Source organism: Pygocentrus nattereri, chromosome 20, assembly GCF_015220715.1.
Source record: "Pygocentrus nattereri isolate fPygNat1 chromosome 20, fPygNat1.pri, whole genome shotgun sequence".
Taxonomy (NCBI): domain Eukaryota; kingdom Metazoa; phylum Chordata; class Actinopteri; order Characiformes; family Serrasalmidae; genus Pygocentrus; species Pygocentrus nattereri.
Window position 1 is genome coordinate 29802732 of NC_051230.1, and position 18975 is coordinate 29821706.

The following is an 18975-nucleotide window of genomic DNA, read 5'->3' on the forward strand; positions in this document are numbered from 1 at the left end:
TAGTAGTAACTGCTTCCATTTACTGAGATTTATTGTATTTTGGATGGATGTGCACACTTTTCAAAAATGGCCACTATTCCAGGTTTATGGGTTTAATTTCATTTGGTGTTATTGGTTTAGTTCTTGGCTCACATCTCTCGCTTTTGGAGCTTTAGTGTTTTATTTTCGGCCTGAAGGAAAAAGACGTGTGTAGACCCAAAACAGTTCTGACAGACGCTGTATTTGCTAAGAAACACCTCAGCACTACGAGGAACCTGGCTCTTGAGAAGTTTCTACACAAAACTTTTAATTGAGTATGGATTTAGACCACTTTACCCATCTCTGCTTTAAAAGCAGAGCGAGAGAGTCATTGCTAATGAAGAGTGTAGGAAGTGCTATAAAAGATCCAAAAGAAGAAGCAAGAGAGCAAAATAGTGTTAAAGAGAGTTGAGAATGAGATCGAGGCCCCCAAACAGAGCAGAAAGCAGTGGTGGAAAAAAAAGATGATACAGCATGAACAAGACAGTTTGAACAAGCAGTTGAACAGAGAGAAGGAAGCGTGAATAGAGATGAAAGCAGAGAGCTGTTCTGGTTGGCTGGGAGTTTCATAGGGAATATTTCATAGCATGAAACTTCATGAAATTCCAGACACACGTGTTTTGCCCGATGTGACCTCAAATGAAGTCGCAGAGATCTCGAATGAATGATATTCCATAAAGGCAGTGTTTTCGGGAATACTTTCAGCGTGACTAAACTGAACCATCAACCATAATCTGTCACTTAATCAGAGAAAAAAATACTTTGAAGGAAAACAATTAATGAACTTCAGCTTTTTACTAAAGCTTTATTTGGCTTGGATTAGTTGATCATAGGTTATACATTTTTTACACATAAAACACCTGCAGCCTGGTGGGAATAACAGGAGACACAAGCTTCTAGTGAGTTGTATTTTCTACAATCACAGAAATCTAAAAGCTAATCATCTTCTAGTATAGAAAGGATGGATATGAAGTTCTACAACCCAGACCAAGTAAATGGTTCACAGTCTTCTAAAGCATCCATTGCTTTGTGATGTTTAAGATGGACACGTGCACTTGGAGGCTAAGTCGAAGCAGTCAAAAACCATTTTTTTTCCAACAAGAAGTGATAGCTACTTGGAAAATCACAGAAATGTGGACTACAATGATCAGATAACTGCTAAGTTTGATTAAAAACAGTAGGTAACTCTGTAATATTCTCAGAAGAAAACAACAACAGATGTGGGTTACTTGATGCTACCATTTGTGTTAACTAGCCAGCCAATGCTAACAGCACTTGGGTGAAAAACAACTGCCTCTGCGTGTAATCTTCTCAGAAGAACACGACAACAGATCTGAGTTTCTCAGTGCTAACGTTTCTCTAGCTAGCTGCATTAACTAGCCAGCTAATGCTACCAACTGTTTAAATAGCTGCTTGTGCCAGCATTTAAAATGATCGGATGACTGCTAAGTTGGGTGAAAAACATGCGTGTAACTCTGCCTGTAATTTTCTCAGAAGAAAACAACAACAAATGTGAGTTACTTAATGCTAACATTTCTCTAACTAGCTGTGTTAACTAACCAGCTAATGCTAACAGTTATTTAAACAGCTCCTTGTGCCAGCATTTAAAATTATCACATGACTGAGTGGGAAGAAAAAATAACTGCCTCTGTCTGTAACCTTAGAAGAATACGACAGCAGCTGCTAGTTACCCGATGCTAACCTTTGTCTAACAAGATGTGTAAACTAGCCTGATAATGCTAACAGCTGTTTAAATAGCTGCTTGTGTCAACGTTTAAAATGAACACATGACTGCTGAGTCAGGCAAAAAACAATTGCCTCTGCTTGTAATCTTCACAGAAGAGGAGGGGAAAAACACCAACAAGGCCGGACTTGGTATATAGCTTGGTATATGCACAGTATAGGCTAACTTGTGATTTGATTTTAGCTAGCTAGCTCAGTCACTTTCAAAACTGCCCTGGATTTCTACCCAACAGAACTTTTATTATGTGTGGTAAATGTACTTACTCAGCCCTTAAAGGATCTAGGTTTTTGTCATTTAATGTGTAAATGGCGCTAGCTAGCTAAGTGGCTTTGTTTGGACATAGGCTAACGTGTGGCCTGTTGGTGATTAGCAGGCTCAAATTCAAAGCCAAATTCATGAAGTTACAGATTTATTCACAATTTTTTTCTAATGCCCCATGTGTTACGAGGGTTACTCAACCCTCGTAAGGTTCAGATTTATCAGATTGGATGTAAATAGAACTTGCAAACCTGCTAGCTAGTTGGCTTGGAATATGGCATGCCAAGTAGATATGCTAACTCCTGTTGAGCGGCTACACAAGCAACGTTAATTTTAAGGCTGCTTTTTAATTCAGGCCACTATCAAGAGTTCCATCGCCTCCAAATCTCCATGTCTGATTTAACTCTTTTGCTGAAAAAAGATAGACACCATTAAAAGTACTACTGGTTCCTGGTGGTGTCCAAAAGTCAGTGATGGTATTTTGTGTTTTCCTGTTGGCTTGATATCACAGTGTAAAGGGTTCTAATTGGGACTGATACTAGATTAATTTGATGCTTTCCTAGTGGGATCTAAAAGTGTTCTGCAGGAAACTAGTGGTTTCTATAATAAATATATAATAAATAATAAGCCAATTCCCTTTAGAAAGCAAAAGCATCAGGTTTTTATTGTTCTTATGGTATTTGTGTGTGTGTGTGTGTGTGTGTGTGTGTGTGTGTGGGTTCCCATAGACCTTTCGCTTAGCGGTGAGTTGCTCCTGGTAACGTCCAGACGAGTCTCCGGGGATTTCACCGGCCCACAGGTTCAGTCCCACCACCAGGTATGCCCAGCCCATCACCAACAGTGGCAGAAAGTAGATCAGAATGACCACACATACATAATAACTACAGAGAAAGAGAGAGAGTGAACCAGAGTGAGCCTCATTTAGTTAATTAAACCGCAGATCCTAAGTGGTCAAACAACCTCTACATGATGTTGAGATTTTATACCAATTAATGTGTTTTTGATGAACTGTATTTCCAACTAAAGCAGCATTTAGGAATCTTTATTATGAGGAGTATGTGGGCCAACACTTCAGGTCCTCATAAGTGCATATTAGTTTCTCATATAATATACAGTATTTAAGTCTTAAGATCAGGAACTCAGTAATAAGCAGAGAATAATTACCTCAACACAACTGAATGTGATTGATTACTTCACAAAATGATCAACCAGCTTCTAAGACTGAACTTTGGAGGTATGTCTGCAGATTCTTTGAGAAATTGTAAGTGAGTCTCCTGGAAAGAGTGGAATTTGTAACGAAGATAAAAAATCTGACATTATGTTTAGATGAAGCTTCTTCTTTAATTTCCATGAAATTTCTGTTGAAAAGCAAATGATTGGGCCATTTTGACCGGAAATGAAGACTTAATGATGTTCTCTGACCTTTGCTCAACGCTATTTCGATATATAGACACTTTTATAGACAGATTTCCATTTATTTTGACGTCCAGAAAATTATAAACATGCAAAGGTTGCAAGATGATTTTTCTGGGTGCAAAACATATAGAAAATGTTCATCATGTTATGATTCAAATCAGAACAAAATATCTCTTCTTCTTACAAACATAGATGTAATAAGGATTGAAAGCTTAGAGCCTGCATTTTTGACTTTCTTCACTTCTTGTAGTGCTGTTGTAAATAAAGCAATAACTATCCAATTACACCACTGCCAATACCTGCAACTTACAAAGGCCTTAAAAGTTACAGCAGTTCCTGACTGAGGTTTCATTCCTTTTGGTGACATTTCTGCTCCATCAGTTCTACAGAAACTCTCTTTTAAAGCACTGCTGGTGTCCTTAAGTCTCTCTGGAGTAAATCCTGTCGGCATCGGTTCACTGGACCCACACTCAGACGAAGATGATGCTTGTCTTGCAGCTGACCGTGACTGCGGATCAAAACCAGGACCACACATTCAGACCAACAGTCACAATAACGGGCTCCTCCAGCACTTGATTTCCATAATCCTGGATATCTACATTGTGTAGATTTGGTCCTGGGTAACCACATCACGACTCAGCTATGTAATCTTCCTGCCCAAACACATCTGGCTACACACGAGAAGTGGCCTTCAAACTCCTAAACTGAATCAGGTTTGTCCAAAAGGGGAAGAACTAAGGCTGGCTTTGTATGGTGGAACTTGAGGGCAACATTAGTTGCTTGAGACCTACATGAAACTAAATTGCAATTGCTCTTGAGTTGGATGTAAAGCATCCTGCAACTCATTTGAAACTTGCTTGCAACAGTTGCAAGCGTGCCACAAGAAGTTTCATGAAACAACCAATACAAATGCTGATGATGCATCACGTGATCATGTTGACATTGTTTCAAATGATTTATATCACTGAATCGCTGGACAGGAAAATAGAACAGAAGCTTCTTTTTACTGGGTGGTTCTAAACGGAGATCTTCCCGATTAACTTCACACAAGGTTGGTAGCTTTTCATTTTGTTGGCTTCCTTGAGAACATTTTGTTGACCACGATAACAAAGGTGATGCTAACGTTTCTGTAACCAGCTACATTAACTAGCCAGGTAATGCTAACTGCTGTTTGTGCCACTGCTTTCTGTTATTTTACACAGAAGGGAAGAACCATAGACAGATTAATAAATAAATAACAGATACAACAAAACAGCCTTAACATTAAAACCATTTCCTTGTTTCTACAATCAATGAGTATGTTTATATGCACTCAATAATCCGATCATAATCAGACTTCTGCAGTTATATGTTTATTTAAGTGGTCACGTAAACACACTCCAATTTCTTAGATCAGAGTAAGGTCTTGAAATCTGGTTATGAAATCTGATAAAGAGAACTAGATTTTAGCTCAGTAATCAGATTTCTCAGGGCACCCTTACTCTGATTTCTTTCAGTTTTCTCAGTCTGCGCATGTGTCAAACAGACTGCTGTAGAAGACTTCTAGAAGCTTCTGTGAGTTTATTGGCTGGTTGCAAGGCAGAAATCTGATTACTGCCTGACTCATGTCGATCCGGAGTTTACCCATTATTAGATTACTCAAGTTCATGTAAACACGTTGATCGGACCACTGATAAAATCTGAATTTCTACAGTTATTGGATTATTAAGCACATGTAAACACACTCATTATCCATTTTTTCAGCTCCTCTTACTATATAGGTGCACTTAACAATTACAGACTGTAGTCCATCTGTTTCACTGCATACTTTGTTAGCGCCCTTTAAACCTGTCAAGTTGAAGGAAATCATGTTGCAAGCAACTAATAATATGAAACTAGCTGTAAGAAAGTTGCACCCGGTAAAATCAGTTTAAGACCACCCGTTACTGGATTTAAAAACTGCTAGTCTGATACGATACAGTTGACAGTTGCTTTAAATGCTGTCAATTGATTTACTGTGTAGGGTGATTAAAAAAATATCCTCCTGGTTTTATGTACTAAGAACATCTTAATTCATTGTGAATGACCACCTTTCAACCTCACTTAAAAATCAAACAGACTGTTTTTAACGGTGCCTTTTAGACGGACATGTAAATGAGCTCTACTCTGATTGGGAGCCATGTATTGTGCTTTGCTCGGTAAAACAGTCCAATCTAAGACTTGTTATAGTTTGATTTTTAAGTGAGGTTGAAAGGTGGTCATTCACAATGAATTAAGACTTTTCCTAATTTGAAAGCACCAGTTACCTTTTGCGCTACGTTAAAGGTAATAGTGAACAGACCAACAGAAATGGCCCAAAAAAATGGAAAGCATCTTTTTCCATTAACTTCCCTTCACAGTTAGGAAGGTTTTTTCCTTCTCCTGTAAAGCTACCCTTTAGGAGTTCTGACAGCAATGATATATGAAATTGTATCCGACTTCCATTATGCCAGTCAAGGCCCTTGCAGTCAGCTCATGCTTTTCGACTTGGATCAGTTCAGCGCAGCTGGAGGGTGAGTGTTTGACAGCGACCAGCAGGAATTAAACCCATGACCTCTCGTATTATAGGAAAGTGCCATGACCAGTGGCACACCACGGATCTCAACAACAGGTATCCAGCCAGGAAAGAAGGGAAAAATCAAACCATGATTTCATTAAACCTCGTCTAATCTAGGTTGCACGGAGACACAGGTGGTGCCTGTGCCATCGAGAGGCTTTTGTACAAAAGTATGAAAACAGAAAGCAGTGGAACCCCACAGAGGAGGTCTGCAGGGAGACGGAGCCCAACCTATTTGCCCTGGCTGGCTACTGCGCAGCTGAGGCCTTCCAGTTCATTTCCCCACCAATTAACTACAATCAGAGACGGAGAAGGTGTGATCAGAACAGATCACCTGCTGAGCTGTTGATTAAAGTACACTAAAAACGGCTAAAACATTAAGCAGTCATCAATCTGTCTGCGGCAAGGCAGCGCACACACAGAAAGCCTCGATAGATTTATCATGCACCCGTCCAGGTGGCCAGTCAAAACAACATCGGAGATGGACTGCTTGTCTTACTTAACTTGATATCTTTCCACAGGCTTTTAGAAAAACGCCGCTCCGTAATCAAGGCTAATTGATCTCTTACTGGAAGACCTGAGCCGCAAGTACATGCTGGGAGAGCGACATGCGTCAGAGCAGAAATTAAAATGCCATATGTCTCCACAAAAGGCTCAATTCATAGCTCTAGGTAAGTGAAGGAGCAGCAGCGGGAAGTCATTTCTGAGACGAGCTCCTCCAGTTACGCCGGCCATCCGTTCAAGAAAGAAACGTCCGAGGCCTCCAAGCGGCCGGCGGTAGTAGGCCATCAAATTTCCTGTCTCGCTTCCACCGCTTCTAGTCTAAACACCCCGCGGTTTGTTTGATAAAGCCGCGGGTCGTGAGCGCGCTCGTGAGTTATTATCCCGCTGCGGTGTTTAGAGAGTGAGACCGCAGAAAGCTTTTCGATCTTACTAGACTGTCAAACACGGGCGAAATGAATAAGAACAATTATTGGCTTTCAAACAGGGAAATGCAGATAACCTCAGAGTTATATATACAAACACAGGTGATGGTCATAATAACATTTAAAGCTCTCATGCACACACTATAGCCCACCTAGTGATAGATTCTGGCAGCACATTGTGTTTTCCAGAATGCATTTAGGTGCTTAACCACTTAATGCTGCTGTTGCATTCATGTTAACTTGATACAAAAAAGGCAAAAATTTGAGCTACAAACTACCTTTTTGAACGAGACCACGCAACAACAGGTCATGCGATATGTGGCATATTAGACATGTTTTGTCGTTGCTCTGATTGGGGTATATTGGAACGAATTACCAAACCAGCAAATTGTCACTGTCCAAAGAAAAACAGGCATCTCCAAAATGGTAACTTTACAAGAGAGGGCAAAAATGTTCTCCACTTTCAGTGTAAATTAATGTGAAGAGATTTTATTCCGAACAATTTTGGAGCATTTCTATTGATCCGTTCATTGTGAAACTTTCACTCAATGCTCAATTGAGGTAGAAAAATGGGCATGCATTTTTTTTTGTCCATTTCTGCCGTTTTTCACTTCTTGAAATAAATTGAAAATGCTTGTTTCTCTGTACATAGTGGGGAAATTTCATGACGAATGGACCACAAAGGAATGGCCAAAAATGACATGGGAAAAACTCTGGTTCCTTTGACTTACATTAAAAGTGAAGCATGTTTTCTCCTTCTCCTGTAAAGTTACCACTTTGGAGATATGAGCTTTTGTTTCCCGGACGGGAGCGATATGTTGTACTTTGGATGCTGTTACACTGGTCAACCATCAAAGCCATGCTGGGTGCCCAGCTAAACCAGTACCATACCAGCCCTAGACCAGCACAGACCATCTTTAACCAACATGGAATCCATCAGGGTCAACATACTGGAGGAAAAAGTAAAACTATATGTCTATATGATTTTTTTCAGTGCTGCTATTGTGCCCTTCTAATACAACAGTGATATAGTGACTGCATGTCGTCCAATGAACGGGACGTCGTCCAAAGGTTCTTGTGCCCAAGGGCTTCAAGGACCTACATTCATTTTTCTGTACAACGCACTTCAGACTTCCTGTACACAGTTTTATTATGGCTTAATAGTGTAGGTTACAGAATGTTATTCAGCCTATCCTTTCAAACCTCTGGAGGCCAGTACTTCCTTCCACCCTCCCTGAGAACATTTCACCTCATACAGTGGGTTAATAGCAACGCAGCCATCCTGGGGGAGAGACCATTTCATTAGAATCCAGCCAAGTGAGCGACAGAAGAACGTAGACAGCGCACTAGGTGGAAAGGTAGCATAATTGTGAAAGCCACAGCAGGCTTTTTCAACACGCATCACATTTCTATTCTAGGGTTCTTCTATTCTGAACTCTGCATGCTTCGCTGCTGCGCTGCGTGGAGTTCTGCTCTGGGAGAACACCGTGTCAAAGTGGTGTTTGATGAAGAGGCTGATTTGTTAGATGTCTGTGCGGGAATGGATGCAGCAGAAGCGTCATAAAGAAAAGAATCTGCTAATCTGTCGTGGTCAATGTGACACATTTGACAGCGCTTTATTATAATAAGAGCTCATATCACATCTCTCCGGTTGGAAGGGCTCTCTGGTGATGATGTATAATGGGTTTTAGCTTGAGGGAACTGGAAGTATTGTACTAGCATCTTTGACCAGGATTTGCTGCCTTATAAGGCTACAAAAAACTGCGTCTGCCAAAAGGCAAGACATGACACCTCATTAGCAGCACTACGTATGATTATGCTTGGTTAACTCAATGGAAGTGCACATATAAAGTCAGAGGACCTTCATTTAGTTTCATTTAGTTATCCCATCAGATATATCCACACACACACTAGGCCTATATAGACAAAACTATTGGGACACACATCTTAATTATTGGATTCAGGTGTTTCAGCCACACCCATTGCTAACAGGTGGATGAAATTAAGCACATAGCCTTGCAGTCTCCATAGACAAACAGTGGCAGTAGAATGGGTCGTAATGAAAAACTCAGTGACTTAAATTTGGCACTGTAATAGGATGCCACCTCTGCCACAAATGTCTAGCTAGATCTGCCCCAGACAACTGTAAGTGCTATTATTGTGATATGGAAGCATCTTGACGCAACAGCAGTTTAGACACTATGTAAACTCATAGAGTGGGGCTGCCAAGTGCTGAAGTGCACAGTGCCTATTCTCTGTGGAATCACTTACTAAAGAGCTCCAAATTGCCTCTGAAAGCAACATCAATGAAAGAACTGCAGGTTATTAGCTTCATGAAATAGGTTTCCATGGCCGAGCAGCTACACACAAGCCTAAGATCAAAATGCATAATGCCATGTGTCGGATGGAGTGGTGTAAAATATGCCGTCACTGGAGCAGTGGAAACATATTCTGCAGAGGGATTAATCACGTTTGTCCATCTGTCACTCTGATGGGTGAGTCTGGGTTGGGTGAAGGCCAGGACAACATTACACCCCCCCCAACTGCATTGTGCCAGTTGTGAGGTTTGGTAGAGTTGATTTCCAGGGGTTGGTCTAGGACCCTTAGTTCCAGTGAAGGGAAATCTTAATGCTTCAGCAGACCAATACATTTCTGACAATTGTACGCTTCCAAATCTGTGTGAACAGTTTGGGGAAGAACCTTTCCTGTTCCAGCATGACTGAGCCCCAGTGCACAAAGCAAGGTCCATATAGGCATGGCTGGGTGAGTTTAGTGTGAAAGGCTTAGGGTTAGGGTTGACTGGCCTGCACAGAGTCCTGACCTCAACCCCATCGAACCTTTGAGGTGTGGTATAATGGAAATTGTGAGCCAGGCCTTCTCGTCCAACATCAGTGTCTGACCTTACAAATGTTCTTGTGGATGAATGGGCAGAAATTCCCTCAGACACTCTCCACACTCTTGTTGAAAGCTTCCCAGAAGAGTGGAAGCTGTTATAACTGCAAAAGAGACCAACTCCATATTAATGCCTGTGGGTGTAATGTGGAGCTGTCCCTATACATTTGTCCATATATATATATATATCCTGTTTTTTGTTCATTGTTTAAACATATTAAACACAACATACACAAACCCGTTTCTGTTCCATGTGAGCAGGAGTGTGTGAGAGTGTGGAAATGGATGTGTGGATGTGGTAGAAAGTGGGCAGGTGTGTTAGTCTCAGCCTGCCTGGTGGTGATGATGGTGGTGGTTGGGGGGGCGGTACAGCAATTTACAAAAATCAGTGCTTAGCTGAGTACCACCCATCAGAGTCCAGCACAATGAGAGAGACAGTAAATTACACAGAGGGGGAGAAAATGAACAAGAAGACGGGGGAGGGAGAAAAGATAAAAAGACAGAAGTAGAGAGAGGAGAAAAAGAGAAAAGTAACCCCCAAACCCTTCACTGTATATGTTAAATGCACTGTCTGTTATTATTTTTTTATTATATAATATAAACTATATTTCCAAAAGTATTCGGTCGTCTGCCTTCACACGCATATGAACTTGAGTGACATCCCATTCTTAATCCATAGGGTTTAATATGATGTTGGCCCACCCTTTGCAACTATAACAACTTCAACTCTTCTGGGAAGGCTTTCCACAAGGTTTAGGAGTGTGTTTATGGGAATTTTTGACCTTGCAGAAGCGCATTTGTGAGGTCAGACACTGATGTTGGACGAGAAGGCCTGGCTCACAGTCTCCGCTCTAATTCATCCCAAAGGTGTTCTATCAGGTTGAGGTCAGGACTCTGTGCAGGCCAGTCAAGTTCTTCCAAACTTGCTCATCCACGTCTTTATGGACCTGCTTTGTGCACTGGTGCACAGTCACGTTGGAACAGGAAGGGTCCAAACTCCCCAAACTGTTCCCACAAAGTTGGGAGCATGAAATTGTCCAAAATCTCTTGGTGCTGAAGCATTAAGAGATCCTTTCACTGGAACTAAGGAGCTGAGCCCAGTTCCTGAAAAACAACCGCACACCATGATCCCCCCTCACCAAACTTTTCATTTGGCACAATGCAGTCAGACAAGTACCGTCTCCTGACAATCGCCAAACCCAGACTCGTCCATCGGATTGCAAGGAGAAGCGTGATTGGTCACTCCAGAGAACACCACCGCTTTGCATTGCGCTTGGTGATGTAAGGCTTGGATGCAGCTGCTTGGCCATGGAAACCCATTCCATGAAGCTCTATACTCTGTTCTTGAGGTGATCTGAAGGCCACATTGGAGGTCTGTAGTGATTGACTCTGTAGAAAGTTGGTGACCTCTGCGCACTATGCCCCTCAGCATCCGCTGACCCCGCTCTGTCATTTTACGTGGCCGACCACTTCGTGGCTGAGTTGCTGTCGTTCCCAATCGCTTCCAATTTGTTATAATCCCACTGACAGTTGACTGTGGAATATTTAGTAGGGAGGAAATTTCACGACTGGACTTTATTTATTTTAACATTGTTGCTTTTATTTCAATATTACTATTATCATTGTTACTATTATTAATTCTATATTTGTTTTTTTTTCAGTTCTACAAACATGTTCCACTTTGAATTGAATTGTATATGCTTTGGCAACATAGAAGAGTGAAAGAAAAAGAGAGGGAAAGGTGAAGTGTGAGAGAGAGAAAAGACAGATGGAGGGAAAAAGAGTGAGAGCAAAGGAGAGAAAATTGTGAAGACTGAAAGAAAGAGAGAGGGAGAGGAAAGAAGGAAGAAAAGTAGAGGAAAGAACAAGAGAAAACAGCGAGAGAAAAAGAGAACGAGAGAGAGGGGAGATTGGAGATAAAGAGAGGGAGAGAAAAGAGATTGAGAGAAAGAAAAGAGAAGAGAGATGCAAAGCGCTGAAGATGAGAGAGAGGAAGCGAAAGTGTGAAGAAGTGCACAACACAAGAGAAAACAAGTGGTAACGAGAGACAGGAGAGAGACAAAGAGAGAGACAGAGAGAGAGAGAGAGAGAGAGAGAGAGAGAGAGAGAGAGAGCTACACAGAGTAAAAGACAGGTGATAAAGGCAACATAAATACAGGTGTTTGGGTCACTGGCTGGATGTCTGTGTTTGTTTCTGGTCAAACTGGAGACCACCTGCTGAAAGAAGCCCCCTCAGAGAGAAATCATCTGCACGTTTCTGTCAGAGAACCACAGAACAGGGCGGAGAACCTCAGTCTGTCCCTGTGTCTGAATTAGAAATCATTCTAATATGATGCTGAAACAGTGTAAACACATTAAAAAACAGATGTGAAATGATGAGCGGAGCAGCGGAGAATTCTAAATGAGCAAATTGAATAAAATCAAGAATTAAGCTTTAATTTATGTAATATTCCAAATGAAATTCTATTTAATTTAATATCTTCACATAGAATTTAAATGAAATTTATATCCAGAAAGTAGTTTTAAAAAAGTTATATAAAGAAACGAGTTTTAGAAAAAAATATCAAGAATAAAGTTCGAATGGAATTAATATCAAGAATACTGTTCTAATAAAATGAATATAACGAATGAAGTTCTAATAGAATTAATATCAACAATTTGGTTCTAATAAGATTATTATCGAGAATGAAGTTCTATAAATGTTATATCCAGAATGTTCTAAAGAGTTAATATCGAGAATGACATTCTAATAAAATTAATGTCCAGAATGAAGTTCCAATACACTTAAAATCAAGAATTGAGCGCAAATATTTATTATCAACAACGAAATTCTAACAAAATTCATATTAAGAATGGTGTTCTAATAAAAATAATATCACAATTGAGGTTCTAATAGAATTAATATTGAGAATGAAGTTCTAATAACATTAATATCAAGAATAAGCTCTAATAAATTTAACATCTAGAATGATGTTCAAACAAAATTCATATCCGGAATGAAGTTCTAATAAATTTTAGATCCAGAATGAAGTTCTAATAAATTTTAGATCCAGAATGAACTTCTAATTTGAACTAAAATCCAGAACGAAGATTTTAAAAAAAATCTGCCGCCAGTCACTCACTCATTTCACTCACTCAGATTTGACTCTTTAGTATCAAGAATGAAGTTTGAATCAATTTAAAATCAAGAATGAAGTTATGTTAAAATAAATATCTAGAATGATGTTCTAATAAAATTAATATCAAGAATAAATTAAGTCACATATTTAAAACTAGAAATAATTTTAAGAAAATGAACTGTACTGAATTAACTAATTGTATTTCAAAAGTGATTCAATCTTGAGAAAGTTGGGAGAAAAAAGGACTAGTAATGGCTAATTACACTATATTTGTATCATTTTTATCATGTTTTTGTTTATATATATTCTATTGACTTGTTTAGAATATTTAAACATACAGTCCAGTGCAAAAGTCAAAGACCACCATTTATTTAACTGCTGGTCAAATCAGCCACTTATTCATTTATCAGCATCGGGAAAAAAAACAGCTAAACTTAATATTAGATGTTTCATTCAGTGATGTTGATGTTTGGAACATCAGCTTTGTTTTTGATGTGTCCATTTTCTTTTTTCTCTCAAAGATGAAAGCTGTAAGTGCTGCTTATCTGATGGGGACCGTTTTGGTGTCTACCAGGTCTTCCAGGTGGTTGTTAGGAAGCCTATTTTTTTCTGTAGGTTTTATCATTTTTTGAGCTCCAGTTTTGGAAACTATTTACTTTATTTACTTATTTACTTTGGATTATCTTGGTTTACTGTGGATTATCTTATATCTGATCTCCTCAGAAAAATCCCCTGAACAAAGGAATAACTTTAACTTGTGAATGGTGCATCTTTGTGTATATTGTGCACATGGGCTATGTGGTCAGTCTCTCTCTCTGTCCAGCACCTGACTGGAGTGGTGTTCGAGGGGGTTGGGGTTTGGCAGGGGTAAGCTGACACCCGGCAAAATGCCGGCTGACTGGCACAGCAAATCTGGAGTGTGTGTATGTGTCAGAGAGAGCGAGCTATTGTGTGTACAGCAAATGTGCTATGTGCATTACCTCCTGCCAATGTGTAGCTAGACCAGTAAGCAGAGCGCAGGAACTCAGGGTGGGAAGCCAAGCTCTCATAATCCTAACGGCTCTATTTATACACCAGCATTCATGTTCATATCACCACTAACCAAATCTGTATAAGCTCCAGATCTGAGGCCTCCCATTATTTGTCCAAGCCCTACAGAACCCTATTATTCAGGTTTGGCTTGTTCAGATTTGGACATAATGTCTCACATATTTATTGGGTTCGAATCATAGGAGAAGCACCATGGAGGTCCATCATAAGACCAACACTTCTATGAGAACTGTATGGGGCAGTTGTGGGGTGGAGGTTAGGGAACCAGCCTTGTGACCCAAAGGTCATTGGTTTAATTCCCAGAGCCAACAGTACATGACTGAAGTGCCCTTGATAAAGGCACCTAACCCCCAGCTGCTCCATGGACACTGTGGATAGGGCTGCCCACCGATCCAGGCAAGTGTGCTTACTGTCCCCTAGTGTGTGTGTGTGTGGTGTTTCACTGCACAGTTGAATGCGGAGGTGAAGTTTCCACCTTGTGGGACTAATAAAGGGATACTTAATCTTAAACACCGGGTCTAGTTACACATTCTGTTGACCTAAGTGACAGAAAGTTAACATCTCCTCTACATAGTTTAACAAAAACAATAAAGGGTGCCATTAGTTTTGCACACTCCACATTTTACATTTTATTTGTTTACCAATACATTAAGTTCAGCACAGAAACAGCAGTTGTGCATTAAAATGTGTTTGTTTGTTCTCTGTAGAGGATGGTATTTCAACCGGGGCGCCAAAACGTTTGCTAGGCTATTTAACACTGTGTAGTGTAGTATAGGGGTCAGTGAGTTCAGGTTGAGTTCAAACTTGTTGTTGGGGTCAGTTTTGGGCTGAATGTTCTCGGGCCGTGTGCAGGTTTGGACCGAAATTTCAGACCTGATTAAAGCTCGCTGAAAAAACCTGACGTCCAGTCAGATCCAGCACTTCACGCTACACGCTACCTTCACCATTTAACCCAGATATGCCAGAAACTGTGGCCTCATTATGAAGATAATAAGCGCCGCAGCCGCTCTGACATGATCAGGTTAATCCTCATTGTGCCGCGGGTGTAACCGGGCCGGCTGGGAGACGGCCTCTGGACAGTCCTGAGTGACGCTTTCAGACTACTTAGCACTCATTGTTCTTCTTTTCAGAAGAACCGATGACGATACCTCGTTTTTCTTTCTGCCTGAGGGTGAACAGGCTTCTCTGAAGGCTTTGTTCACACATCGCGAGAGAGTCATTGCTTGGCTCTGCCTGTTAAACACGTGTACCACCTCTTAGTGATGGGAGTGAGAAAGTGAACATGCTTCACACTGCAGCCTCAGACTCAGAATTGTTCACAGCGGTGGTGATAGGAGCCTATCCCTGCAGTCATCGGGCGGAAGGCAGGATACACCCTAGACAGGTTGCCAGTCTATCGCCGGGCTTCCATCAACCCCTTTTTTTGGCAAATTTTAAAAATGTGCGAAAAAAAAAACATGAATTAAAAAAAGCCCTAAATTCAGAAAAACACCAAAATATCACAAAAAAGAATTTTACGCTAAGATGAGGTGGAAAGGTTAGAATATCGCTAAAGCTGAAATGCAAAAAAGTGGCGGAAAGGGTTAAGTGAGAAATGATTGGCCCTACAGATGGTTCGATCATGGCCCATAGCTTTTCAAAGATTCGACATTGTGCAGTGCCTAATTAAAGCTTGTTTGAAAAGTGACTCAAAAATGTGATCCCACATTTGTCTGGTGCATTCGCAGATGCAAGGTGGGCGTCGTTGGCATGGAGATTTCAGCCCTTATTAGGTGGACCATTGCTTGTCCTGCCCAGTGTCTCTGAGCTGTATATGGAACGGACATAAAAAGATGGCAATGACTGTAAAGATAATTCTACTTAAAGCAAAAACCGAGTTAAATCTCTCCATCTTGCTCGTTTCAATGCAGCCTCTAATCATAGTAGACTATGTCATCAAAAGTTTCTTCTGTAACTGTAGTGGATGGAAACACAACTTATTACACATTTTTTTCTAATGAAATTTCATAAATGCACACAAAATGTGCATTTATGGGGCAGTCGTGGGCTGGAGGTTAGTGAACCAGCCTCGTGACCAGAAGGTCGCCGGTTCGATCCCCAGAGCCGACAGCACATGACTGAGGTGTCCTTGAGCAAGACACCTAACCCCCAACTGCTCCCCAGGCGCTGCGGATTGGGCTGTCCACCACTCCGGGCAAGTGTGCTCACTGCCCCCTAGTGTGTGTGTGCTCGCTAGAGCGTATGTGGTATTTCACTTCATGGATGGGTTAAATGCGGAGGTGAAATTTCCCTGTTATGGGACTAATAAGGGTCTCTTAATCTAAAATTCGCCAAACGGTTGAATGAAAACCCTGGCCATCATTTTTGTTTGCCAATTCGCCTCAATGTGTAACTTAGCATTGCAGACTTCTGCAACAAAATTTCACATCAAATTCAACTTCAGTGAACTCCAACATGTAAATTCATATCCTCCACCAAATGCACCACTACTGTGGCTGTGTCGACTGGCAGCGTGGGTGGCCCATCTTACATCATTGAACCTCCAAAATGTAGGAAACGCTAAATTAACCCAGCACAAACCTTTTGCCATTTCTTCCCCACTAGCTATAAACAAACACACAAAATAGAGACTGTACAATCTGCAGTTAGTCAGAACACTGTATTAATATCCTTACTTTAGTGGTTTTGTTGTTTGTTTTACACAATGCAATGTTAGCTTCAGGGCTAACTGCAGCTGCGCACAAGTCACCCAACTGCCAACAACCATGCCAGTAGTCTACAAGTCAGTCTGTCTAAATTACATCTACAAATTACAAGTCGAAACTAAGCAAGTCTAAACTAAACTACATCAAATATGAATCAAACTAAATTATACCTACAAGTCTAAACTAAACAAGTCTAGATTGAGCGTCGCCTGCTTGTGAAGGTGAACTTGTTTAACCAGGCAAGTAATTTGGAAACGTCTCCAAGTAGCGGGTAGTCAAATGGTGTGAAATGATATCAATGTACAAAGATAGTTTTCTGAAGTAAGAATCACTGAATTTCTTTTCCAGGTCAGATTCAGTATCATAACACGTACAGACTAAAGTAAGACTGTTCGTATTCAAGTCTTGCCATGAAGAGGCCGGTATTTTCTACCCAAAACAACTACACAGTACTTCAACTTTAACTTCAAATCCAGCTGTACAGCTTACTTCAGAGAGTCTTATCATGCGGTATCATGCAGAGAAAATGCATCATTCCCATCTGCCCAAAAACATTCCACTACAAAATCTAACCTAACTGGCCCTGATGACTCTTTCCCGTTCAAAAGAATCCATTTCTAATGATGTAGCTGAGTTCACGGCCGGTAACTGGACATAAGTCTACATCTAATTCAAAGGAAGAAGCCAGCAAGCTGTATTTGCTCATTCAAATTAGCATCTTTTTAAGCAGCCCTGCTGTAGGACAAAGTTGCATAAAGTGGGCCACACATCATGTTCATGCCAGGATACATGCCTGTCTGGAGACAGTATCATCACAGTGAGAGAGGAAGGACATTTTAAAGGAAAAAGAGAGGTGGAAAGTGGGAGTAAGTAGAAGTAGGAGGGGATGAACAGAGGAAGAAAGAAAGGAAATGCTCACTGAACCTGCAACTGAGCTGGACCAAATCCCATTCACTTAAGGACGTCCATGCCAATTCACGCCATTCCCTTTCATCTCTCTTTACAAACTCTACCCCCAACTCTTCAGTGGTTTTCCTCCCTGAGCTCTGCTGAGCGCGCAGCAGTGGCTGTCTGTTTTTGTAGAAGCGTGGGTGTTCTCGCTCTAGGCGGGTCTCCACGTGAGAAAACGCGTCGCCTTTTTGTCAAGGTGAACTTTCCGTCCCGCTGCTTCTTTGTAGGACAAGGGCTTCGCTCTCATTTTTACACCCACGCTGTTGTTTTTGCAACGCTCCAATGCCAAAATGCAAGAGGCTCATAGAAAAGTAAACAACCATGAAATTAAGTTGTTTCATGTTCTTCTGAACCCGAGTGCTAGGGTGTCTATTGGACCCTTGCATATACAGTACATTTCCTGATGAAGGAGGTGCCGTAAACAATAGAAAAATAAAGCCACAGACAGATGTTCTGGTTTTTGCTACACTTTTTTGCTACACTCTTAGCTCTATGAGCGATGCTGTAGAAGAACCCTTTTCGGTTGCCTAAAGAACTATGTTTGAAAAACTTTTTAGCCTTTTTAACCTGTTTGTCCATTGCTGTCCATTTGATCTTGGCATGGTCGTCTTTGTGGAGAGGAGTGCATTGTTTTCATAGTGGGTTCTCACTCCTTCTGTTTCACCCCTCGTTGCTCACTAGCAGCTCACATGAGTACTGACATTTCACACTCAAGAGCCAACAGTGTCCTAGTTAATCTGATAGCAAAGGTACAGGTACATGCTTAAAGAACATTCACAAAATGTTCTATACCAGTGGTCACCAACCCTCCTTCTGGAGATATACTGTCCAGCTCTGGTGTGAGTTCTTCTCTGGTGTGAGTCAACCATTGAAAGCTTTATCGGGGACCTGAAAGTGGTTTGAGTATGGAACCCTTTGTGGTACCTTCATTTTTAAGCGTGCAGTACCCAAATGAGTCAGGCCATCTTTTATGAACATTAGATTAAAGCAATCAATCAATCTCTTTGAATATATATGAAGTGAACTAGTGCTGTCCAGTACAAAAACATGCCTTATGGTTTTGAGGTTTGGTTTAAGCCAGTGTTTTGAATCTTTAGTGCTTTAGCACTCTCAAATCAACCAATTCAGCCCAAAAAGGGCTTATTAATGTGCTGGCTATTATTATTAGATTAACATTAAATATGGGTCTTCAAAACCTCCAGTGTTAGAAACGCTGATTTAAGCTATCCAGCCAAACTGAATTCCTACTTTCTGAAAGAAATCGGTATGTTTGGAATGCATTGTTGGAGCTGCTCAGCAGTCTGCTTGTGCAGCAGTGGTC

General features: G+C 40.9%; 1 protein-coding gene across 1 annotated transcript in view; it reads right to left on the reverse strand.

Moving 5' to 3' along the window:
* Nucleotides 1-18975, reverse strand: part of tacr1a (tachykinin receptor 1a) — a 56518-nt gene that overhangs the window by 10443 nt on the left and 27100 nt on the right. The window contains exon 3 of the mRNA XM_017709711.2: nucleotides 2751-2901. Within this exon, the coding sequence (XP_017565200.1) occupies nucleotides 2751-2901 (151 nt within the window). The remainder of the gene's footprint in view (nucleotides 1-2750; nucleotides 2902-18975) is intronic.